At 42.6% G+C, this 26,197-nt stretch overlaps 1 protein-coding gene and 2 long non-coding RNA genes across 4 annotated transcripts in view; 1 reads left to right on the top strand and 2 right to left on the bottom strand.

Moving 5' to 3' along the window:
• LOC110472503 (uncharacterized) overlaps positions 1 to 3,771 on the bottom strand; it is a 73,590-nt gene extending 69,819 nt beyond the window's left edge. Inside the window, exon 1 of the long non-coding RNA XR_002465727.2 lies at positions 3,701 to 3,771. This is a non-coding gene — a long non-coding RNA (uncharacterized LOC110472503). The remainder of the gene's footprint in view (positions 1 to 3,700) is intronic.
• A 115-nt stretch (positions 3,772 to 3,886) lies between these two features.
• Positions 3,887 to 13,580, top strand: ERRFI1 (ERBB receptor feedback inhibitor 1). Of its 2 annotated transcripts, none has more exons than XM_021534222.2 (4): positions 3,887 to 3,956; positions 10,122 to 10,318; positions 10,462 to 10,538; positions 11,045 to 13,580. In XM_021534222.2, exons 2-4 carry the CDS (start codon positions 10,197 to 10,199, stop codon positions 12,238 to 12,240), a joined length of 1,395 nt encoding a protein of 464 aa, XP_021389897.1. In that variant the 5' UTR covers positions 3,887 to 3,956; positions 10,122 to 10,196; the 3' UTR covers positions 12,241 to 13,580. The 2 variants fall into 2 exon arrangements, with proteins under 2 accessions (XP_021389897.1, XP_021389898.1); XM_021534223.3 differs by lacking the exon at positions 3,887 to 3,956 and adding an exon at positions 4,213 to 4,340.
• On the bottom strand, positions 4,930 to 11,130 carry LOC110472502 (uncharacterized). Its single transcript, XR_004149166.2, has 3 exons — positions 11,037 to 11,130; positions 5,704 to 5,771; positions 4,930 to 5,005 (listed from the first exon to the last, which is right to left on the bottom strand). It is a non-coding gene; the product is annotated as an uncharacterized LOC110472502 (long non-coding RNA).
• Positions 13,581 to 26,197: the final 12,617 nt, after the last annotated feature.

Genomic DNA, 26,197 nt, shown 5'->3' with positions numbered 1-26,197 from the left:
TAACTCCTACTGTGCACATCCTGGTTCTGCTTGAGGCAAAGGGTGTGATTTTTAACAAAGAGGTAAGAGCCCCATGCTAACTCATTTCTTTTGGAAGTCAGCATCCAAGCCAAGGCCAAGGTCTTGAATTTTAAACTGTTGAATAATGACAGAATTCAGGACTTGTCATGATGGAAAGATGCATTCATAAATCACCTCCTGCACTGCATTTTGCTACGTTTGCTTGTCCCAGGCAATGCCTTACTAAAGGGATCAGAAAAGCCACATTTGAAATAACTTCTGACACATGATCTTGGCTCTGCAGAAGCACCTCTGGAGGTGCAACAGAAATGAATCCACACCACCCTCACACACATAACTAGTCATGCAAAAACTAACACCACAGCATCCAACTTGCATCTTGTTTACCTCTCTTCAGGAAAGCTTTTCCTCTCTGATGACTGACCACAATTAGCTTTTCTAGTCATTAACAAGGCCAAAAAGAAAAGTGTCTAAGCTACTCATTCCCTTTCAGGCAACCAGACAGGAGGCATGCTTACCAGAGAGCATGGAAAAAAAGCCCCAAGCTTCCTGCTCAAGAGCATCTACCACAAATAAGTACGATTAAGCAATAATACAGCAGCAGCTACTGTTAAACAAAGTTGTTGTTTATGAATGAGGCTTAAAAAAAAATCACAACAATCTAAAGGATGACTGTACAGGAGTTTATCTAACAGGAGCTTTATCTATATTATCTATGTTAAAGTATATGCCTATTATTTTCCACTAAGTCTTTCAGTATTAAGTTTTTTGTATTTTTCTAGCTTCCTAAAAAGATTTTGCCTCTCCAGCTGCTGCTTTACAAGTATGCCTTTATCCCCTCAAAACAAACAGAAGGAGCAACTGAAAATTGTAAGTGATGAAAACGGGAACTATGAAGGGAACTGAGAGGACATGGAGTATCTCTGGGATTCCCTCTGCAAAGAGAATCCTCAAATGAAAGGTGAATGAATGAATGAATGAATGTTCATGCTATTCTTTTTTCACAGAATTCAGAAATTTCATTTATTAAATACAGAAAAGTCTGCTATCCATTTCCATTTACAGGAGAGGTTTAAGGCCTCTCATAATACTGAGCTGTTGTTTTAGCAGACTTGTTATTAGTATTGATGAGCCATGGTGTTGAAGACTACCTAGGAGTTAGTCTTCAGGGCACTTAGCAAATTACAAAATGTGGTTTACACATGCCTACAGAACTATGAGGTGGTTGCAAAGAAGGGAGAGAAATGGGAATGTAACTGTTAGTGCAGAATTCAATTTCCTCTGTCCTCAAGTCAGCACAGAAACTACTGCAAGTGACACCATTACTAAATGTTTTTATTCAGTAGAACAATCAGAAATGTAAGGCATGGAGTTTTAGTGAAAAAAGGCCATAGGTAAACTTATTTAACAGTGAGAGACAAAAATTCCATACAATTACACGCACGTGAACTAACACCAAAATTCTCTAAGAAAACAAAACAAGGCGTGCTGATAGAAGTACAGAGGCCACAGGGTAACACCTGTAGGGAATACCAGAAAGACTTTTTCCTGGATCAGATTCTCAGGTACAAACAAGTAAAGAAGCCAAACATCTATTATTCCTCATGTTCCACTACATGAGTTTGTCCTATGAAGTCATGTCAGCACTGTGAAAAACATTTCAAACACAAGTTTGTCCTTTGTATCCACTCTTTACAACACTTAGGGCTGTTTGCATATCAGTCAGTATGTACATCAACACACCAGAAGTTAAAAAATTAAAGAGAAAAAAAAGGAAAATAAAAATAAATTACTTTCTCCTTATGCAACTAGGACAATTTAAACTTGAGATAACTCATGTTGCAGGGCCAGCTTATCCACAGAAATAATTAGTCACGGTCTTCAAGTCCAGAACAATAGAAGTACAGCAAATACTTGGAAGCAGTCTTTGAGCACGTACAGTTCAGCACAAGCCACTGCCACAGAACACAAACATCCTGCAGTCTCTGTTAAATGTATCCCAATTCATCAAAATCACAAACCCACGCTCTGCTCCCCTCCTTCCTTTCGATGGCTTCGACTTCCCCTTATGTTCTTTTCACTTTCTCTCACCTGCATAACATGTCCAGTCAACTTTAGAGGACCTCTTAATCATTTTCCACACTGGAAATCTCTCCTAGGTTATAACACTGCATTTTTTTCTCACATCACCTGTATTTTTACAGCAGTACAACAGATCTTATGATAAGAATACTTCAGCAGGAGATCTTATTGTCCCTAAGAACAAGGGCAGGTGGGGAGACTTTCACCAGAGGTCAAAAGAAATCCCAAACAGAAAAGAGGAAAAGTCAACTGCAGACATGCACCACATCATGCACTGAAATCAGGAATTCTTTCTTACAATATCTAGTAACTATTCCAGTTTAAAGAGTATAGATAAAAGAACATTAGATAAAACATTTTGTTGATCCTATTGTTAGCACCTCTCAATGCTGGGGGCCCCACGCTTGTCTTTTTTTCTCCAACAAAGAAATTATTGTAGTGTAGAGCAAAACTGATGAAAAGACTGATTCTTATTGTTTATGCTGTAATGAACAGCATCACTTGTAAATGCTCTGAAGTCTTCAAACAGCAGCTTTCACCATTAATCTTCCTTTTCTGACCACTGCAGTTTATTTACCACCACAAATCTATGTCTAGATACAAAATACTGCCAAATCCGTGAGAGCCCACCCATATTTTCTTAAGATGCCAAAGAAATCATTACACATGAAGATTTATTTCAACAGACATATGTCTATTTCAAGAAAACTGACATTCACAGGAGCAATTCCTACAACAGCGAAATGTTCGGTGTTTTCTCTCCTTCCGGTAAGACCAAAGGACAGGGATTCCCCGTGACTGCAAAATACTCGGTCACACACGCGTGGGCAAAGCCTGGCACCACCTCAGCGCCCGGACACGTTCGCGAGAGAAAGCCATGAGGGACCGACGGGGAGAAACAAACACGGGGGGAAAAACACGGGGATAAGCAAACACGGGGGGAAGCAAACACGGGGGGAAACAAACACGGGGGGAAACAAACACGGGGATAAGCAAACACGGGGGGAAGCAAACACGGGGGGAAACAAACACGGGGGGAAGCAAACACGGGGGGAAGCAAACACGGGGGGAAGCAAACACGGGGGGAAACAAACACGGGGGGAAACAAACACGGGGGGAAGCAAACACGGGGGGAAGCAAACACGGGGGGAAGCAAACACGGGGGGAAGCAAACACGGGGGGAAACAAACACGGGGAGCCACGGCCGCCGCCTCCCTCCCAGCCAGCGCTCCCTGCTGCCGGCGGGGACGGCTCCGAGCCCGGGGACGGCGGAGAGATGGGCGGTGAGGTGCCCGGACAGCGGCGGGCACAGGAGCGCCGCCGCCGCAGGAAACGGGAGCGCGGGGCCGGGGGAAGCTCCCTGAGGGACCGGCGCCAGGGGACGCGGAACGGGGGAACAGCGCGGAGGGACGCCGGGCGCGGCAGAACCGAGCGGCACCGCCTCGGCAGCCCCGGAGCCCGGAGGCGGCCGGTCCCGCAGGCCGGGCCGGGAGGGGCCGCCGAGGCGGAGGCGGCAGCGCGCAGAGGGCGCCCCGGGGGCCGCTCCCGCCGGCGGGCGCACAGCGGCAGCGCGGCCTGGCGCCGCCCCGGCACTCACCGGGAAGCGCCGCGGCCGCCGCGCCCGGCGGAACCGGAAGCCGCCGCGGCGCCCTCACGGCGGCGCGCGCCCCCGCCGCCCTTTCCCGCCCTCCCGTGACGAACGCGCGGCGCGGGCGGGGCGGGGCCGCGCGCGGCTCCGCCCCCCGGTATAAGAGCGGCGGCCGGCGCGCGCCGCGGCAGTGAGCGGCGCTGGGGCGGCGCATGCGTGCGGCGGCGGCGCCGGCGGCCGCGCGGAGCTGCGCGACGCTGTCGGGGTGAGTGGCGGCCCCGGCGGCCCCGCCGTGCCCGCCCGCCGCTCGGGGCCGCGCCGTCCCTGCGGGGAGCGGCGGCCGAGCGGGCCGCACACGCCAGTCGGTCGGGCCGCGGCGCCGGGGTTGGCCGGGCTCGGCGGCGCGGCGCGGCGGGAGGAGGCGGGAGCGCGCTCGGTGGTGCGGTGTGAGGGGTGTGAGGGGGAGCAGGGCCGGACCCGCCGCGGCTCCGCTGCCCCCGGGGCGGCGGGAGTCCCTCCGAGCGGGACGGGACCCGCCCGGGGCCAGCGGAGCCCGCAGCCACATTCTCGAGAGTCGGCGTGGCGTGCCACGCGTTTTCTCCCCGAGCCGAGAGAGATCGGGGCTCTCCCCTCGTTCCGAGCTGCTCCTGTGAGTAAACAACAGACCGCACTGCGGGCTCGGGCTCTGCGCTTCGCACTCTAATTTAGGCTGGCTTAATTTAGAATAAACATTTCTTTGTGACTTAATGCCTCATTACGTACTTATGCTCGATTTTCTGAAATAGCCAGTCTGTGGTGGTTAAATCTGGAGACGTGGCTGTGTCCTTCAGTATTGACAGCAGAGCGAGCAGGCCGGGGACTCGGACTTCAGAGTTCTCCTGTCACTGCAGCGCTGACCAAGGGCCCGGTGCAGTATTCTGAAGCAATAAATTAAAATTGTATTGTGCTGGATCCAAAGATAACAGTACCTCTTTACATATTAACTGGATGGGAAAGGCTCTGGGGACCAGGTGTCTTTGGTCATTTTGGGAATACCTGAATCTTGGTTGTACTGGAATGGCAGGTGAATGATGCCTCTGCATCACAAATGCATTTGTGAATTGTACTTAGAATCTGTTGAACTGCTCAATTCGCCTGTATCATTCACTCAATTTACTTTATGTACAAACTTAGCTGTGTTTCCTTAGTAATTTACCTCTGTGGGATAATTTTCTGGATTTTTTTTTATAGAAACCTACCTGTTCTTCGTGAAGCCCTATGTCTGCCATGCTCTGCAGTACAGGACTTATTTCAGAGAAAAACACTTCCAGTTCTCTGTAGTAGAAAAGAGAATTAAAACTTATCACAGTGTGTCTAACACTATGGTTATGAGTCTGAGTCAGCTAGAAAGGAATTTTTATTTCCTGAATGTAAGCTGTCTATATTCACATTAAAATTTTCAGGAGGGTGAAGTACCATACCTTAAGCATGCATCTGAAATCTGACAAGCAGAGGCAAGGCAATTGTCTTGCTATTTAATTATTAGTTTTCTACTGGCAATTTACAGGTTACTCCCATTTGCTGTGTAGGACTGTGAAATGGTAGCCCAAATTTTAACTGAACTTAAACTGCTTGATGAACTGTGGTTCTCTGAATATATTCCAAATAGCTAACAATCTAAATGCAGAGTTTGTCTACTGTTCAGTTGATTTGTCTGTCGTATACCCAAAGGATTAGTTTTATTTGCAAGCACCCATAATTTGACTGTTTAGTGATCATAATCTTAAATTCTTTACCCCAGAGTGGTCCACTTCTGATTGGCAGAATGTGTAGAAAAATATCTCTAAGTTAAGAATGTAATTCATTTATACAATAACTGTAAAGAACATAATTCCTATAAATGGAAATGCCTTCTGAGGCCTGTATCTGAGCATGCTTTGGCTTGTGACTCAGGAATACTGAACTGCACTGTGGAGTTTGGTGCATAGTAAATAAGATCTAATTATTTATCAAGTGAATAGATTTAAACTAACCTTGTCATGAGGCTGTTTCTGCCAAGTGTTGGTTAGTTAGCATTCATCTTGCTGCAAAGACAGAAGTACTTGAGGGATAAAAACGAGAGAAACAGAATTTTTAACATTTTAAAAAAGTATTTGGAGTTCTAGAAAGTATATTAACAGTATTTAGTTTTTTAAAGTCCAATATTTGGAAGTCTGAAATACTTAAATATGAAAAGGGGTGGCTCAATCTCAGGTACTTATGTTAAATAGAAAGTCAGAGGAGAAAAAGGAAATTACATCACATTGTCAAATAAGGAACAGCTAGCTGGAGTAGATGACTTGTAGTGCAAAAATGTGCCCCTCCTCCTGTGAATTGCTTCTGAGATTTGTTAAAGATAATGTGGTGGCAAGGTGAGCAAAAATAGGTTGTGGATTTAAGGTAGACACGTTTCTTCCCCTCCCAAAAGGGGTAAGCAGGTCTTTTTTTCCTTGCCCTCTTTCCTATTTCTTAGAAGAAGTAAATAAGCTCCTTGTCGAGAGTGCTGCCTTTATAAAACCCGCTGAAAGTTTGTACAGGGGTTCAGAAATCTGTACAGCAAGCTGCTGTGTTCCAAACCCATTAAGTGAAACATTCTAGAGCATGCTTTGGTCTGCTGTGCATACCAGAAAGGTTTTCTTTGTTATGAACTTAACTTGCCTCAAATACCTGGTTTCATTGGGGCAGGGAGAACAGGGAACACAGTAATAAGATTCTGTGTGTGATCGGTGATAGCTAATAGGTTGAGCTAAATATATATGCAAATGCTTCTTAGTTTCTAAACAGAGGATTACTGTTGTTATAACACAAGTATTTATTAATATGTATCATTTGGGATATTTGCCATAATTCAACTTACACAAAAATCTTTCCACAGTCCTCACTATGTAGATATGCTGTTTATGGATACACTTGACAATTTTCAGCTTACAAATAGCCATCCTGCTGAAGTCTGAAGGTATATTTGGCTTTGTAAAAACATTTTAAAAATCAATCTCCTCCCCAATACTTGCTATTATTGATATTTGTTAATACAAGCAGGTTACAAGCATTTCCTTTGCACTGTTACCATGCCTTAGAGGGAAGGGTGTCAGTAGCTTCCTAATGCACCAGCAAATCTTGGAATTGCCTTGGCTTGTAACTGCCCTGTAGAAATTACCAGCCATACTTTAGTTTGTGCTCCATTTCTCTTGAATAACACAAACTGTAACACCTTCAAAAGTGCTTCAAACTTCCTAAATGCCATAAACTGCATAAGTAGGTCAGACAAGCAGAGTAACTGAAAGCCCATTCTGTGCAAATGAGCAGCACACAAATGGGAAATCAAGAACGCTTCATTACTGCATAGTGTCCATTTTCTTTAGCAAATATAGTTTGATGTTATTTATGGCTAAGTTGAGATCCTTAAACTTTTAAGAGGCGGATTTGGGACAGCAGTTAACAGTGAAAACTGTTGATGTTTGTATTTTCATGGCTTTTGTAATTTTTTTTAACACCAATTACTAGAATATAATATATACTACTCAGCTTTAGTAAGAGCATGCTGTCTAAAATACAAATTTTGTTTTCAGTTACTATTCCCATGTCTCCCTGTTAAGATACTGTCTTCAAACAAGCTTATGCATGTTTTAAAATACAAGCACCATTTCTCTAGACTCCACTGAAGAAGTAACTAGGTGGTTTAGTGAAGGCACTACCTCTCTTGATATCCTAGCTCAAGGCACAGAGGACAGTTTCATAACTCTGAAATGTCAAGGCAAATCACCTGTGAATTTGCAAAGACGTCATTGATGAGTGAAGCAAGCTTTATGGCTGTATAAAGTGTGCTTTGTTTTTAAAATTGATTGAAACAAGTGAAAATTAACTTTTCCTAGAGTATGTAAATATTTAAGTCTGTTTCTGATGTTGAGCTTAGCATTCCAGAGAGATTTCAGAGAGGTGATTGTGCAACTATCAGTCTTGAGAGCTGAGATTTAGACAGCATTCAGAAAGCTGACACAGTAATTACTAGTAGTGGTTTAGGCGTGGGATTTGGTGGAGGTTGGGCTTCTTAACAAGCCCTGCAAGGATTGTATGTTATCACAACTAGCACGTTACATGTGCTCTCAAACTACAGCAGTTGTTCCCCCCCTCATTTTTTATATCATAATCAATGTCTCATGGTCCTGTCAGATCTTGTACACACACTGAGGTGGAGTACAATCATTTGCTGACTAATCAGTGTTCTGTACCAGCGGTTTTTTAACTTGTGACTTGCATTTGACTTCAGAAATATTGAAATGGATAGCAGCATTAGCTTTAAGCTCTCTTAAATTAATTTTCTTTCTTTTGTAGATTTGTTGCTAATAGGATCCATGAGGCACAAAAAAAAAAAAAATCACTGTTCAATACAGCATGAGCTGATAAGATGGGTATTTTATTTGGAAATTATGTTGATATGAAGTAATTTTAGAATTGGTGTACTGTATACTTAAGTCATTAATAAATGCTTAAGTCATTTTAACAAATAGGTGTCTCTAGTGTTTGCTCCCCTGAAGACAGTGGTTCTGCTTGCACTTACAAGGACTATGTTATTACTTCATGGGGCTCTGTGTTTTTATTTAATTTTGCTATTAAATACCTGCAGTTCCTGTTAGTGGGAAGGGTCCAGCTGAACTGTTATGCAAAAATTCCTAGGGTTAAGATAGCTTTTAAGGAGGTTGTCTGAGGAGGATGGTCTTTTCTAAAATCAGGAGCAGGACTGTGCTGCACTACATAGTACACTGGTATGGCCCTCATTCACTTCTATTAAAGTCTCCTGGCTAAGTTATTCTGAAATGCCTGCCTAAAATATATTGGATATCTGGCGGTGAATAAAGCAGTCCCACTTCTGTTGACACAGACAGTCAGGATTGAGAAAACCTTCCCACTCCTGAAGAGAATGGGATTAGGTCTCACACCATAAACATACATGCAGGCAGAAGTTACTGTTTTCTTAAGATGATCAATACTGGACCAATTCAAAATTGAAAGAGCCCAGCAGAGTTGTTCTTTCTCAAACTATTGTTTATAAATTGCAAATAGTGATACTGGATTGCAAACTAATCCTTGGGCACCTGCTTTACTGTCCCTAGTCCTGTTTAGGAGTTTGCCCATCTCCCACTCTGCAGACAAACATAATGGATCCCAAAGGAAAAGGAAGATTACAAATCTGCACAGAATGCCTGGTTTTGAGCAGGTTTACCATGGGCATAAGCTACTACCTGTGCCTGTACTGCATTTTCTTGCAGTACCACACTGTGAAGGGATTTTCTTGCCTTGTTTGGTGAGCCCTGATACAGCCAGCCCTCAGTTGTTGGTTGACGTTTCTTTAGATGGAATTCTTTTGGTGGAGAGATAGGGACAAATTCACATTAATATTGTATGCTCATAGTATTGTTTCTCAAGAGAGATACAAATTAAACTGTTTTGTGTGGGTTTGGTTTGGTAGGTTTCTTGTATGTTTTTTTTAAACAGACCATATTGCCCTTGCTGAATGTAGGATATTTGTGTAGATGAAACAGAGACCCAGAGAACATATTTTTTATAGCCTTAATTTCTCCTGCCTTCAGAATGCTGACTAATTTTATATTTCCCCTTCCCCTCCCTGATGAATTTCCTTTACAAAGTCCTGTGAGTCAATTTGTTCTGTAGACTGATTACTTACTCAATATAAAGCAATTGCCAACTTATTTTTTCTGCCATAAATGGGCAAGATAAAGCATTCTTCATACATTCAAAATAGATTTGAATGCAGCACAGCAGTGTCAGCTGAGATTATTTCCAATCTATACATCTCCAATTTGTTTGAAATAGGTAGAAGACTTGAGATTGTTTTAAAGTATCTTAATGTTTAAGTTAGTTAAAAATAGTTACTGTTTTATGTAAAATAAGTTTTAGACTTCTAATTCGAGTAGTAAACAATTCTGTTAGAGCAAAGGCTGTGGAAGATAATAGTTAGCAGCACAGTAGGCTGCTACATGTTGGTTACACTGGAAGCTAAAATCTTTAGCAGAAAGATATAACTGAAAGCAACTACTGGAAGGTTAGATTGCTCCAGAAAACTTTTTTAAAAAACTTATTTTGCATGAGTAACTAGTAGTTTATGTTCAAGAACTGAAACTGTGGGATACACAACTGCCACATATCAATACCTTAACATATTGATCCTTTTTTTTCTATGCAGTGTAGTTTTTTAAGAGAACTTAACCTGTTTTGTACTTTAATTTTGCAATCAGACTCAAAACAAGAAGCTTGGTCTAGTTTTTCAGTTGGAAAGTATTAATACAGGAGCCTTTCTACAGAGCTATTTGATTCCTTGAATACTGAATTTTCAGATGAGACATGGAACAACATCAGGTTTGCATTTCTGATATTTGTGTCCTCCCTTTTGAAGGGAATGAGAACTGCAGGAAACCTGCCAAGTCCTGAATACCAAGGGTTGTGAGACATCCTCAGAGAGCACTGCACGATGTCAACTGCAGGAGTTGCTGCTCAGGAGATGAGAGTCCCCTTAAAAACCGGATTTCTTCACACCAGTCAAGGCATGGGCAGTCTGAAAACCTGCTGGGGTACCCACAGTGGATTTGAAAAGTGAGTGAAGCAAAAATTTATCTATTGCACCTTCAAGTCTATAAAATTAGTGTTATGAATACTTGTGCCAGTACAGACCTATGGTTCATTTACAGTGAAGGCATTTTTTTTCCCTTTTTTTTTTTTTTTTTTTTTTCCTTTAGTACTTTCTTTAATGTGGACCCTATAGCAGTGACGTATAACTTAAACCCACCAGCTGAGCACCGTTTGCCACCCATGGGTGAGTACAAACCCGCCCCAGCCGCGTTGAAGGGTCGGGAATTTGTGTCGGAAAAACCCCGCGGGCCCCGCGCTGCCCCCTGCTGGCCGCTGCCGGCAAAACCGCTCTGAAAACACGCACCCCTCCCATTCGCCTTGTGCATACACTTTTGATTGAAAAACCATACACCTCTATTACACTTCTGATGGAAAAAATATCTGATAAAAAATTACTTGTTCTAGTCTTATGTTGGGATTTTGTAGCTCTCTTGTTTATGCTTGGGGTCTTGTGAACTACCTCATTTAACTGGAGCACTGGTCTAAAACAGTAAAATAATCTGCTACTGTCTTAACTTAATGCAGAAATCCACGGCCAGATGTGTTCTGTAATACCTGCATTTCACTACCTGAAGACATTAAGCAGACATTACTTACTGTTGCATTAGAAGGAATTCAGTATGCAGTGGCAGAATCATGTGCTGGAGTGTTACTTAGAAAAGAGTCTCTAAAAATTTCTCACCTTTTTAGGTCACTCTTCCAGCCAGGCTTCCATGAATGACCACGTTGCTGGAAGTTGCATCCAAGTCCCATCTCAGAAATCCAGTCCATCTCCTGTAAGTCCCAAAAATGAGCAGCCAGTTTCAAGGTACGACGACCATCTAGTTCCTGGTTTTAGTAAACTGTCATTAACCATGGGCTGTGTTTCTGAAGAAACTCCTCCTCACATGCCAATAAAAAATGGACCAATTCAATTTCTGTCTGCATCTTCTAATGATCGCAGCTGCAGGCCACTACCCCCTCTGCCTATATCTGAAGACTTTACTCCAGATGAGGTTGACAAAGAGGTAGAATTCCTGACTAGCTCAGATACTGACTTTTTGTTAGAAGATTATGAACTTCCTCCTTTTAAATCTGGTGCTCCAAGCCGTCGGAGCTTTAGGGGCTGTGGACAAATCAACTATGCTTATTTCGATGCTCCAACAGGACCAAAACCAGAAGATGCCAACCCTACCCAAAGCCTAAATGTGTACATATCCAGTATTTATCCTCCCCCACAGCAGCTGCATCGACGCCTGCGAAGGTCTCATTCAGGACCAGCTGGATCTCTCAATAAACCCATAGTAAGACTAAGTGGACACTTAAACAGGTCGTCTCCAACTTCTGATGAAGACAAACCAGAGATTCCACCAAGGGTTCCTATACCCCCAAGGGCTCTCAAACCAGACTACAGAAGGTGGTCAGCAGAAGTGGCTTCCAGTGCATACAGTGATGAAGACAGGCCTCCCAAAGTGCCCCCTCGGGAACCTTTGTCACGCAGCAATTCCCGCACCCCCAGTCCCAAAAGTCTCCCATCGTACCTCAATGGGGTCATGCCCCCCACCCAGAGCTTTGCACCTGATCCTAAGTATGTCAGCAGCAAAGCTCTACAAAGACAAAACAGTGAAGGATCTTCCAACAGGGTCCCTTGCATTCTTCCAATTATTGAAAATGGTAAGAAGGCCAGTTCAACGCACTACTATCTGCTACCAGAGAGACCTCCATATTTGGACAAGTATGAGAAATTCTTCAGAGAAGCAGAGGAGAGGAGCTCTAACACTGAGGTTCAGTCCTGGTCTGGTGACTGCACAGCCACCTCAGCCCCAGCAAAACTGGACTCAAAACCCAGAATGGACATAGGTGGTCCCCTGAAACGGAAACACCTGTCCTATGTGGTTTCACCTTAGTGTCTGGGAGCACAGTCTCAGCTCATTGCTTGGGATGGAGCTGAACTTTATCATGTTACAAAGTTCTTACGGTTCACAGATAATGAAGTAGGAGCAGTTTGTCCTCTGAGAACTGAAAAGTGGATGGTAAAGTCCTCTTATGCTGCATATATTCAATGTTTCTTGAGACTTTTCTTGTCTTGGTATGTAAGCTGAAAACCTACAAAGATTCCACAGAAACATGGAGGGATAGTAGTCACAGTTGGCCAGTTGTATGCTACCTAGATGAACATGTTTGGTAGTCAAAATTATTTAAAAATTTTTTAAAAATCGATCTTTGCTTAAGAGTCACTTATAAAGCAGACAACAGACCAAGTAACGCAGTACAGTTTTTGTAATAGCTATTTTCCAAAATTCATTTTACACAGTAATTCTACTGAGAACAGGCTGTCCTCTTTTACTAGGATATGTCTTATAAGAAGGTAAATGTGAGATATGATACCCACTTCAAGACTTGGCAGGCATATTGGAAGTGCATTTTGAAAGATTAATCTATCTTACAAATTAATTTGATGCTAATAGACTTTTAAAGTGAGTTAGATTTTGTGAATTCAGTTGCTAGACACACTTGGCTCAATTTTGCAGTTTTTCCTAGAAGAGACTTGGACCAGCTATTGCTAAGCCTCTGCTGCTGCTCTTTTCCTGCTGGATCCTAGAAACGTGTGAATGTGTCCTGAGCAGCCACAGGGCTGCTATTAGGTAGGCAGTACCAACTATGTGCTCACCTAGAGTCCGAAATTATGACTGTATTAAATACAGAAACACAGCACAAGCTGGTCTTGTGTTCTGGTTTCTGTTCAGTATTTTAGGGGAGGAAGAGGAGGATATGAGGAAAAAACATTATTCCATTTATGAACAGTGTCAGTCCCATCTCTTGCTGCTTCAGATGCTGCTTCTTGCTGTTTAATTTTTCCTCACTGTGCCTCAGCCATTCACTGAAGTTCACTGAGGTGCCACCTTGGCAATTTCTTGTGCTCAGTTTGGTTACATTTATCCTCTCACAGATAAGCACAAGAGAAAGGGTGCTCATTAACAGGGGTATAGAAGAAGATGAATGTGTTCCTCCTAACAGAAGTAAACAAGGTGTTTACAGTTTAAACTGCTGAATGAGATGTTTGAGCTATTTTAAGCTTACTTTTTATTTGTTTTAGTACAAACTAAATGAAGGTGAAATACATGCTATAGAAATGCACTGATATTTCTGCATTGTGTACAGTATTGAATAAAAAATAATTCACTTTGTATTTTGAATATTGTCATGTCTTGAGTTTAATAAAGTTATAAAATACTTATTTATGATACATTTTGGTTTTTTGTTTTATTGAATAGTGCATGCAATTGCATTTTAATTCTGCATTTTCTGGGAAGTTCAAAGTTAGTAATGTTAAATGTGCAACAGATGTTGAATTCAGCTTGCATTTAATTAGAGTTAAGATTTCTGCAGAAATGTTCAATAACTTCCATTGCATACCATTAATTTTAATTCCACCCTACTACCTGGTGGCATGGTATCTAGTTTTGTGCTGACAATAAAACATCCTGTAAGATTAAGTTTATCTGGCCTAACATAATTAATGATTTTGGTTTTTTCTAGAGTTACCTACAGCATGTTAGCCACCATCATACAGAAAGGAAAAGGCTGTCTTGTTCCTGTCTTCAATTTCTCACCTGGTAAAAAAAAGCATGATTAAGAGGGGGAAGAAATTGTGAATACTTATCACAAAGAAAGTGTATTGCACCACAGTATGCAAGCCATGGATGAGGTTACTGATAGAAAGCATCACACAACAGCCAAATCCTCTGGCTGTGTATGCAAATATTTGCCTTGGTCTGGCAGTGTGGATGTTCCTGTCAATGGGCTTATTTCAGAACAAAACAGGGTAGCAGCCCTGGAATTGTGAAAAATGTCAGGTGTGAAAAATGTCAGATGCAGTTTTTCAGTAATGCCCAATCCCTTGGCTCTTACACCTTGGAGGATTGCTAAGATTCATTTAGGAAGGTGCTGAACACCTACTGCTGTGCCACAGCACTAAGAGCCCATGCAGATGATAGGCTTCAAAACATAAACAAGTTACCTAATCCTGTGCAAGGCTTTTAATTCATACTCAGCCTGCTGAAAGCTCTGCTTTCCCTCCACCCCCTGGATTTTTAGAAGATGAAAAGGTAAAATCTATACTTAAAACTGCTTATTTTTAAGGGGAAAGCTGCAACTTTAGGACCCCAAAATAATGTAAACTCTCAGTTACAGCATCACAGCTGCAGCAAACAGATTGACACTGCCAAGCTGCAGCTCTTCCCTTGTAGACTGTTAGAGCTGGCACACACTCAGCAGTTGTCATTCCAGTAGAACTCCACCTAAACCCCAGTAACTGCCCTACAAATCTCTCCTGGCTTTTGCCTCTGGGTCCCACTCCATTCCTGATACTCCACATTTTTTCCTTAAACATATCTGGTATAAAATGGGGTTATTTGTTACAGTCCAGCCCTGCATTCCAGCATGTATTTTCACTTCTGTTAGCAGTAGAGGTACCCTAAAAAACATCCAATGTAGCAGCAGAAGGTTTTACACTTGAGCTGCCTCTGTGTACAAGCTATTATCATATTTATAGTGCTGAAAAACTTAAAACCATTATAAAACTTGTGCTTTTGAATGGTCTTACATAATCTTTTCTGAAATTCCTAAAACATTAAGACTTAACCTAACCTCTATGTGTTTTGACCCTAGGGAAAAAAAATTGCATTTGCTGAAGGTATTGGTATTGGCCACTTAGTCCTGAGTATTAAAAGAAAAAAGTCACTGTAGTGATGTTTGCTTTCCTATTGTGAGCTGTGTCAGCTGACTTAAACACAATGTTAAGTTAACATTTCAGAAGTTAAGCAAGGAACTGCTTGGCTGTAAGCAAGGCATTCAGACAGCTTACAGAGCTCACATGGCTCTTGAGTACAAGGAAAGTAACTGACAGGCAAGTCTTACAGTGTTAGGTAACTTGACTGTTTTATCTTTAAAATTCTGTAGTAAAGAGGTCTCACTGAAGACTTGGTCCACAATTCAGTGGTTCTTTTTGTGAAGGGGTCACTGACAAAAGCAGGTGGAAGCCTTGCACATATTCTTAGACACCAGATTCCTGTGCTTTGGGAATCAGTCTGCATGATCCAAAACCTATTTCATTTTCCAAGTGAGTAATTAGCTGTAGAGCTGTGGGGGAAGCTTTGCAAGTTCTGGCCAGAAGACATTTCTCTGCTCATCCCATGGCACATGATAAGACTTGTCAGGACACAACATGCTTTTGCAACAGCCTGATCACATGTTTGAATATTTAGAGTTTGGATTCACTGAAGCAAGGCCTGACAGCTTGCCTCTGAGAGCTAGATTTGACTGGAATAATCACACTTCAAAGCAATTCCAACTTGATAAACTGAAGTTTACCAGGAATTTGTGTTAAAGCAGGGAAGAAAGATGTGCGTGTGTGGAAAGGAACAGCCTCCTGATGGAAGGAGCAGGTTCCCCACACTGCTCCCCTGCCCTCAGCACTCTCCTCCACGCCTCAGGAACCCTGTTGTGACCACCCAGCCACGGCAGGGAGGACTCAGGTGTCAGGAGGCACCAGCTGTGCTGGGGCAGAGGGGATGTACCACCATCAACTCCAGAGGCTGGATCCAGCACACCCTACAGAGAACCCAGGATCATTGGGATGTGTCTGGCAGCAAATGGTGAGAATGGGAGGAGAGTGCTGGGTGACTTTCTCCCCCAGGCTCAAAACCATTGATAGCACAAGCAAAAGCACAATGAATAATGACTGACAGCAAAAAGCATCTGTCATATTCACCCTGGGCAAGGGTTGGTGTTGCCTGGTGCTGCTTGGCTGCTCTGCTGTTTGCAGAACACCCTTTACTTGGTGAGTTTGACTGGCAAATCAACCCAGAGGAGCTGAGTCTGGCTGGTAACTAAAGGAAAGGATGTTTGCCCCAGTATAGCTTTTCCTGAAAAGAAGAGGCAGTGTTAGTACTAGGTGACTTGAAAAACCCATTAGCTTAACTTCACCATATTAACTTGCTGTTAAACAGATAAAGTCAGTAAATAACACAGAGCTGTAGCTCATCAGCAGCTTCTTTTGCATCACAAGAGATAAACCAGAAAGTAAACCTGATCCGGAAGTATGCTGATTGACGACATAATTAAATTCTGCAGTCATTTAAATGTACTGATTGTTGTTGCTGCCATTAAGAGTTTTCCATTCACTCCCAGACTGCAGCAGGCACAATTACTACCATCCTGAAACTGCACAAGAGCACCCAACAACACCACATGTGCTCCTGCTGCAGCCTTGGTTTTGTTTTTAAAGTCTTCATGAAGTGTTAAGTTTGACATGAAAAAGGAAAGCATCCTTCTAGTCCAGGACAAAGACACCAATTTTGCAAGGGCAGTTACTACAGCAGAGTAGTTGCTGATGGTGTTCAAACCAAGTCTTGTCAAGAATTCACAGTTAAGATGATGGCCAGATCAGTCATGGTGGAATTCCCAGCCTTCAAACTCATGATTACAGACTGTGGCCCTTATAAACACTTTTAATATTACAAGCTGTACGTTAAATACATACTCACTGGATTATGTCAAGAAGGAAATTGGAGATGAAGGCAAACCCTCATTTTATCTGCTTGTAGGCACTCTACAGTTAGGCAACCTATTGATTTTCTCTGGGTGTACTCAATGTTCCTGGGGTAAACTTTTGTTTTTGAAGTAGGCTAATCTTACCATTTCCTGTCAGCTTGCTTTTCAGAACAGTCTGTATTCATTTAAAACTGAAAACATAGAGCAAATGTTCTCTTTCACACAGCTTCCTGGCACTGAAAATCTAGCACACAACGTTTAATTATACTTATTAATATTCATTAAATAGCACTGCAGAAATTTCTGGCTGCTGAGCTTGTGATTAGCATTTGTAAACTGAAAGAGGTGTTACCCCCACCCATCCTGCATCGTAATTCAGGCCTTGCATAATCCCCACCCAAATGCCTATTTTCATCCACAGAGCTCATTATTTTTTCTGAATCATACATGGAAGCCACACCTGTGATTGCTCATATACTGTTGCTATATTATTTATATATTGGTGTGCACCTTGATCCCAGCTGTGGTTAATTTTGGAAAAGGTGTTAGGTATTCCAAATTTTAAATGGCATGCCACTGAAACATGGGAACCATGACTGCCATTCATTTCCTTACAAAGTGATTCAGAGGAAGAGATGCTTCTTTCTGAAGATTAAAACTGTCATCCACAAATTATTAACATGCGAAAGCCACAGAGTTAGAAAAGTGCAAATACACTGCCATGAAACACCAGAAGGAAAACCATACCAGATCATCCCACCATACCCACCCTGAATCTGCTTAAGGATGCTAATTATTAATCACATTGAACTATAATAACATACTAAGAGGCCCTCCATGCACAAAGTCTCTGGATCAAGCATGGGGTCATCAGGCCTGACACAGAATAGCTTCCCCTGCCCACCACCTACCCAGCTGACCAAGTTTCTGCTACCTATAATATTTATTTTACCTTTGTTAATGTGTTTATTATTTTCACAACCACTTCAAGGACAGGGTCTGCACTACTGAGTGCCCTATGGAAGGCAACTGGAACACACAACCAACCTTTTAAACCTTGCAGTGGTGAGGTGTAAGGCTCTCCAGGAACTTACCAGCTTCAAGGAAGTTCACACAGAGCTCATGCCATGTTGAGTCCAGCTGCTCCATGGCAAGGTGCAAGGGAGACACCAGTGAATAGCAAGTGGGGCTCTGACAGGGTACTCTGACAGGATAGCCTTGCACTCCTGTATTGTCATCTACTGCTGTTAAGCAAGGTCCAGAGGAAAGAACCATATTAGGCTGCACTTGGTGATTTCATTGGCCACACATCATGTTGATAAGTTATTCAAGAAAAGTTTTCTTGTATACCCAGTTGCACACCCCAGTACTTAAGAGCTTAAGCAATTGGAATTGGGACTGGGCTGTGATGCAGAATCTACACAGCAACAGGCACATGGCAGTGCAGAGGCCTCCAACAACGCAGGGCAGAGGTAAGATTACACACCCTGACACATTCTGTTGCTCATAGGATTCAATTGCTAGTGGGAGGGAGGGTTGTCTGTTCAGAGTAACTTCTCATCATTACGAAAAACCCAATGAATGAAAGTAATTGCTTCGTTCAAAGCCATGGGGACAGACAGCTCCACCTGAGACATTTCTAAAAATGGATGCCAGCAAGGAGAATGTCAGTAAGCTCCTGCCTTAACAAAGGCTGAGGGAGAACTGTCATGAGGCTCTGATGAAGAATGGCTTGCCTGAAGGAAAGATGAGCTGGTTAGTTCCTGAATTCAAGTTAAATGGTTTAGTGCTATTGTTTTGTTAAAGGCTGACAGGCTAAACGTGGATATTGTTAAGGGTGAGGTGACCACGTGAGGACATTTTCTTCTGCAGTCAATCATATCATGGCCGGTGCTGGATGCAGTACACAACTGTTCCATGGGAATAGCCAAGGCCTCCCATCACTCCACAGGGAATATTTCCACTGGAGGAGCAGCCCTCTGCACTAAGCCAGACAGCGGGCATGGCCAGCAGGCCCAGCTGAGCTGGAGGTGACACAGCACAGTGCACAGGAGAGCTCCAGACTGCTCAGCCCCTGGGCTGCTGACACCTCACAGGCCACTGCAGGGTGCTCTGGACATGCTGCCTCTCGCAGGCCACACTTCTGCTGTCATCTGAGCTTAATTGGACCAACTTGATCAAAAGCAGTCTCCACGATAAGACAGGATGCTATTGCATGCCCCGGAGCAGCACGATGAGTAAGGCAGCTGTTTTACAAGCAGTTCAGTTCACAATTTAACACCTGAGCTTTATGTTGGGCCAGCCAGTCACCCGCAAGGGAGCAACCTGTGCAACACAATTGCAGAGCCCTGACTTTCTCCAGCAGCATAGCAGGCCTGGAGGATTTCATGAAACCGAATATTCCCCCGAGAGCTGTGCAAAGTGACCCACAAGTGGCCAAGACCCAAAGCTAGAGAGGACAAAGCCTCCAACTCCTCTTCATGACCTGGAAATGCCTGTGGACAGCAGAAGGGCAGGGGAGGCTTCTCTGTTCTCTTTTGTCTTTGCTTCTCTTCTTCTGTTCTCCTCATTATGGGTGATTGGGACAGAACCCTCACTGGGCACCAGCCAGGGAATGTCACCCTAAGTGCCCTTCCTTTCTTTTGGAAATTATTATTAATGTTCTTAATGCTCTGTAGTTTTCCAAAGAGGAAGGAGGAAAAAAAAATTTGCTGCAGGGGATTTATTTGAAAGTTGCCAGCAAAGCTTGTGTCTCTCTGAGCCCACCCAGGAGCTTAGAGCTTCATTATTTCTAATTTCCTAGTACAAGCCTTCATTTACCTTTTACATGATGGAAAGTAGTCCTTTGCAAAACACTGTGGAAGAACAACTGAGAAGTATATCAGATGTAGTCACGAGAAAAGTCAGCACAGATAAATGCATCATCAGTTGCTAGTTCTCTCAGAGACTGCAATTCCCCACCCAAGAGAAGATTTCCTGTGAAAAATGCAAACTACAGTGCTGTGCCCATCAGTGATCAGACTCATCACCACCCAAGGCAGCAGCTGACTTCCTGCCTGTCTCACTTCAGTGTGAGAGTGCTTTATACATCATATACAAAATAACACAGGAGAAATCTGGTCTGAGACTAGAGCTGCATGCATGTGAGAGTAGCAGTGTGTTTCTTAGAACGCATTAAAACTCCAAAATATTTCAATGCACAGAAGTAGGCAGCTCCCAGAGCTGACACTACTTTAGAGTAGAACGTGTGCAATTTTCAAAATTAAATTACATGGTTCTGAAATGACATAGAGACCATTCTGACAGCATACTCATTGGAACTTAACAGCACAGAGAAACCGTTTGAACAGCTATTTTAGAGAAAAGTTGTAACTGTAAAAACCTCAATAGAAAGATGCCTCTTTGTAGTACAGAAATTCTGAAAATCCTAAATTCTAGCAGCAAAAGCCCTAAACATTGCCTTGAAGAATGAAAGTAATTCCAACTAAACTACAATGCAGGAATTATCCTTGTTGCCAGGTTTAGAGCCAGTAGATGATGCTGTATTGCCCAGCACCAAATCCCATTTTCTCCAGGAGTAAACACAGTGGGACTGGCTGTCAGGGAGCAACAGCAGCAGCTTCTCCCCAGTGGCAGACAGAGATCAAAGCACTGGTGATGGTCAGCTAGAACAGGACCCTGCAGCAGTGAGAGGCACAGCCCTGCAGGACCTGAAAATGGAGATCTGAGCAGGTCTTGTGGATTTACAGAACCATGGAATCATTGAAGTTGGAAAGGACCTCTAAGATCAACAAACCCAACTGTTAACCCACCACCACCATTTAACCATGTTCTCAAGTGCCATATCTGCACACTTTTGAACACTTCCAGGGATGCTGACTCCACCACAGTCCCTGGGAAGTCTGTTCCAATGCTTCACAACCCTTTCTGTGAAAAATAAATTCCTAATATCTAATCTAGACCTTTCTTGATGCACTTGAGGCCATTTCCATTCCATTCCAATTTCCAGAGATGGGGCATACACAAATTCTGTGGGCAACTTGGTCCAGTGTCTGACAAAGAATCACTGAGGAAGCAAAGTTTCAGCCAGTATGCCAGTGATCAATCATCCAGCAGCTCTAAAGCCAAGGGGCAAGTCCAAAATCAAACTGGGAAGCCTCCTCAGCAGTCAGGTTCATCAAAAATCAAAACGACACCCAAGCACAGCTTATCTGGAGCACCTGGGCCATGAGCAGAAGGTGCTGAGGAGGTCCAAGTGTGACTGGCCATGATGAACTCTCAGTGCCCAAAGCTGCTGCTCAATCCTGGAAAAAACTATTTCAAATAAGCTGTTTGAAGGAATGATGGTCATCACTCAACAAAATCTTCATTAGGAACTGGCAGCAAATTTAGACCAATACTTTGGGTGTCCTGAAGCAGTTTGTCTGGAGCATGTAATGCATTTAACTTTGAAAGATCTATCAAAACCCTGAAAATTGACTCTGGGAAGTCCTGGTCAGAATACAGGACAGCTACCAGTGGGGAAAGGAACCACCTTGCTTTTCACTAAGTCCTGAACAGCAAATCAAAACACAGAATTAAAGAAAATTCTGTTTGCTAAAAGACTGGACAGATTGAGTCAGAAAATAACACTTTCAATTTATGCTCTGCTGAAAAACAAAGATCTTTATCTGGGGCCATACTCAAACTACAGTTAACAGTGAGAAAAATCCTCTTTCCAACACAAAGCAGAAAAAATTTTAATTGGACAAACAGCTGCAGAAACTGCCATTTGAATTTAGAGGACTCCTTTGATTCAGAACAGCAGCTCAACAAGATTGCAATGAAATCTGGGAATTCCAAAGGAAATTCCACTATAACCACCCATGAGGAGAAGATAGCTGCAGTACTTTAAAGCTATTTCTGAACCAAAACCACACTTGAACTGCAGGCAAGTTCTGTCTGTGGCTCAGAGGTGCTGCCAGTGTAAGCTGTAAAAATAATTACACCAACAATATTTAGAAATCAGAAGGATTTGCACAGAAATGTCCCCAGTCCTGCTGGGAAACTTCCATCAGGTGGGGAAGACTTTAGTGTTATGAATGTTACACGAGTCTCACTAGACTCAACTCTGCTCTTTGGAACAGGACTGCTTGCATGAGATCCTCAGACAACTTTTCTTCTTCCTCCCTCTACCATTAGTGGAATGGCCTTGAATTAAATTGTAAAAGTACAGAAGTATCTACATGACTTGGAGGGCCATAAACCCTATGTAGGAAGGAATTACTTAAGGTTGTGCAAAAGGTATAATTAGAAGCTGTTAAATGAAGTAAAGCAAATGAACAAGCCCAGGAATAAAAGCTTCCTCTCAATCTTCCAGCACACAGAACAATCTTGTAGAGACCAGAAAGGCTCTTAGAGCTGCTACAGAGACTGAGTGTGACACAGAGCACTGCAAACCCTGACTGCTGCACCCCCAGAGCAGCTCTCAGTATTGCTCAGCAACGTGGAAGAGCTGTGTTACCTAAAACACAGGATCCTGCTTTTCCCAGGTCTGGATTCAGTTCTGGAGCCTATCATGTGTGCCAGCACTGCTCCCAAAGTGTGGCTATAAAAATACAAGTCAGAAATGCTGCCTAGTCCCTGAAATAATAATTTACTGTGGGTGCACTCTGGATACAGAGACCTGGGCTCAGTTCCCTCCCATCTGGGCTGTGTGGCTGGGCCTGCTCTGCACACAGAGCTCTGCCAAGTGTCCACAGATGCTCCAAGGGTGAGGGCTGCCCTGTGATGCCCCCACACAGGACATGTGCTGACTGAGGGGCCTGGCCAGGGTCTGAGGCAGCAGCACTGCAGGGATTCCCACAAGCTGCTCCCTGCCCCTGCACTTCCCTGGATGCTTCTCAAGAAGTGGCAGGAAGAGGCTGAAGGCCAGATAAATTGTGTCAGCAAGGACAGCCTGTCCCTTTTTGCTGTTCTTCCCAGAAAGCTGTTTATTTCCTGCCAAGTGATAATGCTGCAAGAACTGTAAATATCCACTGAAGCTCAGAGCAGAGAGTGTTGTCAGAGCTGGGCTGTCAGCTGACAAACCAGGGCAGCAGGCAGGCACATCTTCTCTAATTTTACATATTTTCCTTTCTTTCCATACCACATGCAAGACCACATTCTAAACACACTGAAAAATTATCTAAAATTTTGGGCAACAATTAATTAATTCAAATTAATTCACTCAGTGTTTCATTGCTTATTTTTTAAGCTTCAAATATTGCATCTCATGCCCTACTAAAATGCAGTCTCCATACAGCAGCAACACATCCCTTCTTCTGAAGTTAGAGTATGAGAACATGAATGACAGTATGGATGCAGTGCTAGGGATTTTTTTCTGTAGCTGACACCCTCCTACTTCTCTGTGTCATACTTATCTTTCCAACCAAGTCATGGGTCATCCAAGCTGCTGGAAGATAGGTACTTTTTATCATTTTGGGATCACTATTTATGCTTGCATCATGATGCACCTTTTTGTTGAAAGAACAAACAAAATAATCAGATTAAGTAACCATTTTTTGCTCTGACAGTCACTGTGGGCTTCATACCAAATGGTAAGCATGAACATAAATGGCTAGCAAGCTGTCCAAGGCTTGTAATTACTGGATGAAGCATATTCCCTTGTGTGCTTTTACAGCTTCAAGTACTAGTGCGCAGGCTGGTTTGTATCCATTATGGTTCTGTTTGTCTCCACCCATTTTAAAAGTAAAACCTTTGTCTCTCTAGAAAAGCATCTCTTCTCTGTTGCTGAGAGGGACATATTCCTGAGACAGGATTTGCTCCTGCTCACAGCACAGTACTGTGTACTTCACCTTCCCCTTTTGGAAAGAAACTTGTAAAGGACTGCAACAAAACCAGACTGATCACTCTCCACGTTTCTTCTGCCTCTTCTTCAGTTAGAAGCTTGTCAGTCTGAATGAAAATATTTCTCATCACTGCAAGTATTCACTGATGGCTCCAGCATCTGTGCCCTCTTGTGTGCATTCCTGCTCCTAAGCCATATAATACTTCTCAATTCCCTAAGAGAACTCGTTCTCAATGAAGCATTCAAGCCCACAGAACAAGCAGAATTAGGAGAAAAAAAAACCTCACATTATTCTTGAGAGATGATCCGAGGCATACAGCAGATGCCAACTGGCTGCCTTCTCGTCAGGAAAACAACCAACCCCCAACCCCTCCAGCTGCCAGGGAACAAAATGCTAAATGTTAGAGAAGAGTGGATGCATTCCCTTCAGTTTAAGCTGAGCTCAGTGGCAGCAGATACCCAATTACCACAGGTTCTAAAACTAAAGCTTGCAAATAATAAAAAGGCAAAAAGTTTCTAGTGTACAGGAAACAACGAGCAGAAAAGTATCTCAGCTCACCTTTTAGCAGCAGGTAAATGAGAATTTCATGAAAAGAGATACTGAAATATCAGAAAAAAAGCATTTTGCTAACTGAAAGGCAACTTTTTTTTTTCGTTAGAATCAGCAAAGTCCTTCATAACACTTACCATGAGAGTAAAATTAGCCTAATCTTAGTTCATACACTTACTTACCCTAACTGAAAGACCAAGTTAATGACACAGAAAGAGAACCCAAGTAAATTCATGTTTGCTGGACATCTGCAATGTAAAAGGTTGAGAACAGGGTCAGCTGTAATGCAAGCAGCACTACAATATTTTATTTACCAAGTCTTTTGCTGAACACAGTGGAAGAATCTGCAAGTTAAACACATACATCCATGGGCTCTAGGCTCATTTTTCTGAGTGTTTTCCCTATTACCATTTTAATGGGAGTGGGAAAGCCCAAATATACACACTGAAAACCTCATTTCTGTAAATTGAACTCCCTCAGCCTTGGAGAAAAAAAATTATAATCAAATTTATGGCCACTTTGCTAATGCTTTGTATTAAAATATTTCTGCAAGACTAAAAACAATACAAGCATGGAAATATTTTCCTTCTAATGTTACAAAGCAGTGCTGCCACCCAGGAATGCAGAGCTTTTCCTGTATTCTGAATCATGCCCATTTACAAACCAAGTAATTATTCCAGATTCTAGGACAAAGACTCTTTCCATCATTTGGTTTACATTTGCATGGCAATACCAGTTAGATGTGCAGATTTACCACACAAACTTGTAAAATCTTACATAGATTACAACTTTTGCATAGCCTGAGCATATTTCAAAGCTAGAGAAACATATGAAATATTTCCTAAACAAATTAAGAGAGAGAGCATAGAGTTGAAGCAGTTCTTCCAGTAGTTATTAACAACACAGACATTTCTTAATTCTGAATTTGCAAAAGTATCCATGTATTTCATTACGAAAATGCAGTAATTGAGAATGAACTTGTTTCCCATTAAAATAAGCAATCATAAAGGCTCCTATGCAGTAATTTTCTAATGTTCAGAATATGCACTTCAGATGAATGCAGAACCAGATTTCCAGATGCTGGGGTAACTTCAGAGTCCAGTGAGGTGCCATCCTTAGGCATGACAGAGCCAGGTAACACCAGAATGTTTTGGTGAAAGAAAGGTAGCAAAGATGGAAATTGATGCCAAGTTCTTAATTCTCATGGGAATACAGCTCCATTACTTCCTCCAGAGACCTGTCCTGCAACTCCTCCAAACTGACAAAGGCTCACTTAAGCCAGGCTTGTAGCAACTTCCAATTTTTACTAAGCAGAAACAAGCACTGCTACTGGTGGCATTCTACCAAATCCAAACTTCATGCTTTATGGTGATTATTAGCTGCCCAAACAGCTCAATCAATTAATGCAGAAGACAAATTTCAATGTATCATGTTCAACCTGCAGGAACTCTGGAGTACTTGACAAGGTATGAATATTCATACTTTTAATTTATTTCCAACACTGCTGGAAAACTAATACTAGTTATTTGCCTTATTTGTACACAAGAAATTGAACACTGTTTTAACTAATTATAGGTTATAACTTAATAATCTATGTCATGAAATCAGAGATTATCCTGAGTTGGAAGATACTCACGAAGGTCATCAAAAGCAACTCCTGATTCCCACAGGGCAACCTAAAAGTTAAACCATGCAGCCAAGAGAAGTGATGTGAGAAGTGCTGTCCCAACACTCCATGAATGCTAGCAGGTCTAGAGTCATGACCACCACCCTAGGGAGCTTGTTCCAGTGCTTGGCCACCTCCTCATTCCAGCTCAGACTTCAGAACTGTGTGAGAATCTAAACAAATGCTATTTTAAACAGTACATGGTGTTAAAAAGGTTTCATGGGTCTGGGTTGGGAGAGAATACAGAAAGGAACAACACACCAG

Source organism: Lonchura striata, chromosome 24 (genome assembly GCF_046129695.1).
Source record: "Lonchura striata isolate bLonStr1 chromosome 24, bLonStr1.mat, whole genome shotgun sequence".
NCBI lineage: Eukaryota > Metazoa > Chordata > Aves > Passeriformes > Estrildidae > Lonchura > Lonchura striata.
This window is presented reverse-complemented; position numbering and strand designations above follow the sequence as displayed.

Bases quoted from the DNA above. Each gene is read 5' to 3' on its own strand.
- ERRFI1 (XM_021534222.2), top strand. From the start codon at position 10,197: ATGTCAACTGCAGGAGTTGCTGCTCAGGAGATGAGAGTCCCCTTAAAA. The intron at 10,319-10,461 runs GTGAGTGAAGCA...TTTTTCCTTTAG, and splicing joins ACCCACAGTGGATTTGAAAA to TACTTTCTTTAATGTGGACC. The intron at 10,539-11,044 runs GTGAGTACAAAC...TCACCTTTTTAG, and splicing joins GCACCGTTTGCCACCCATGG to GTCACTCTTCCAGCCAGGCT.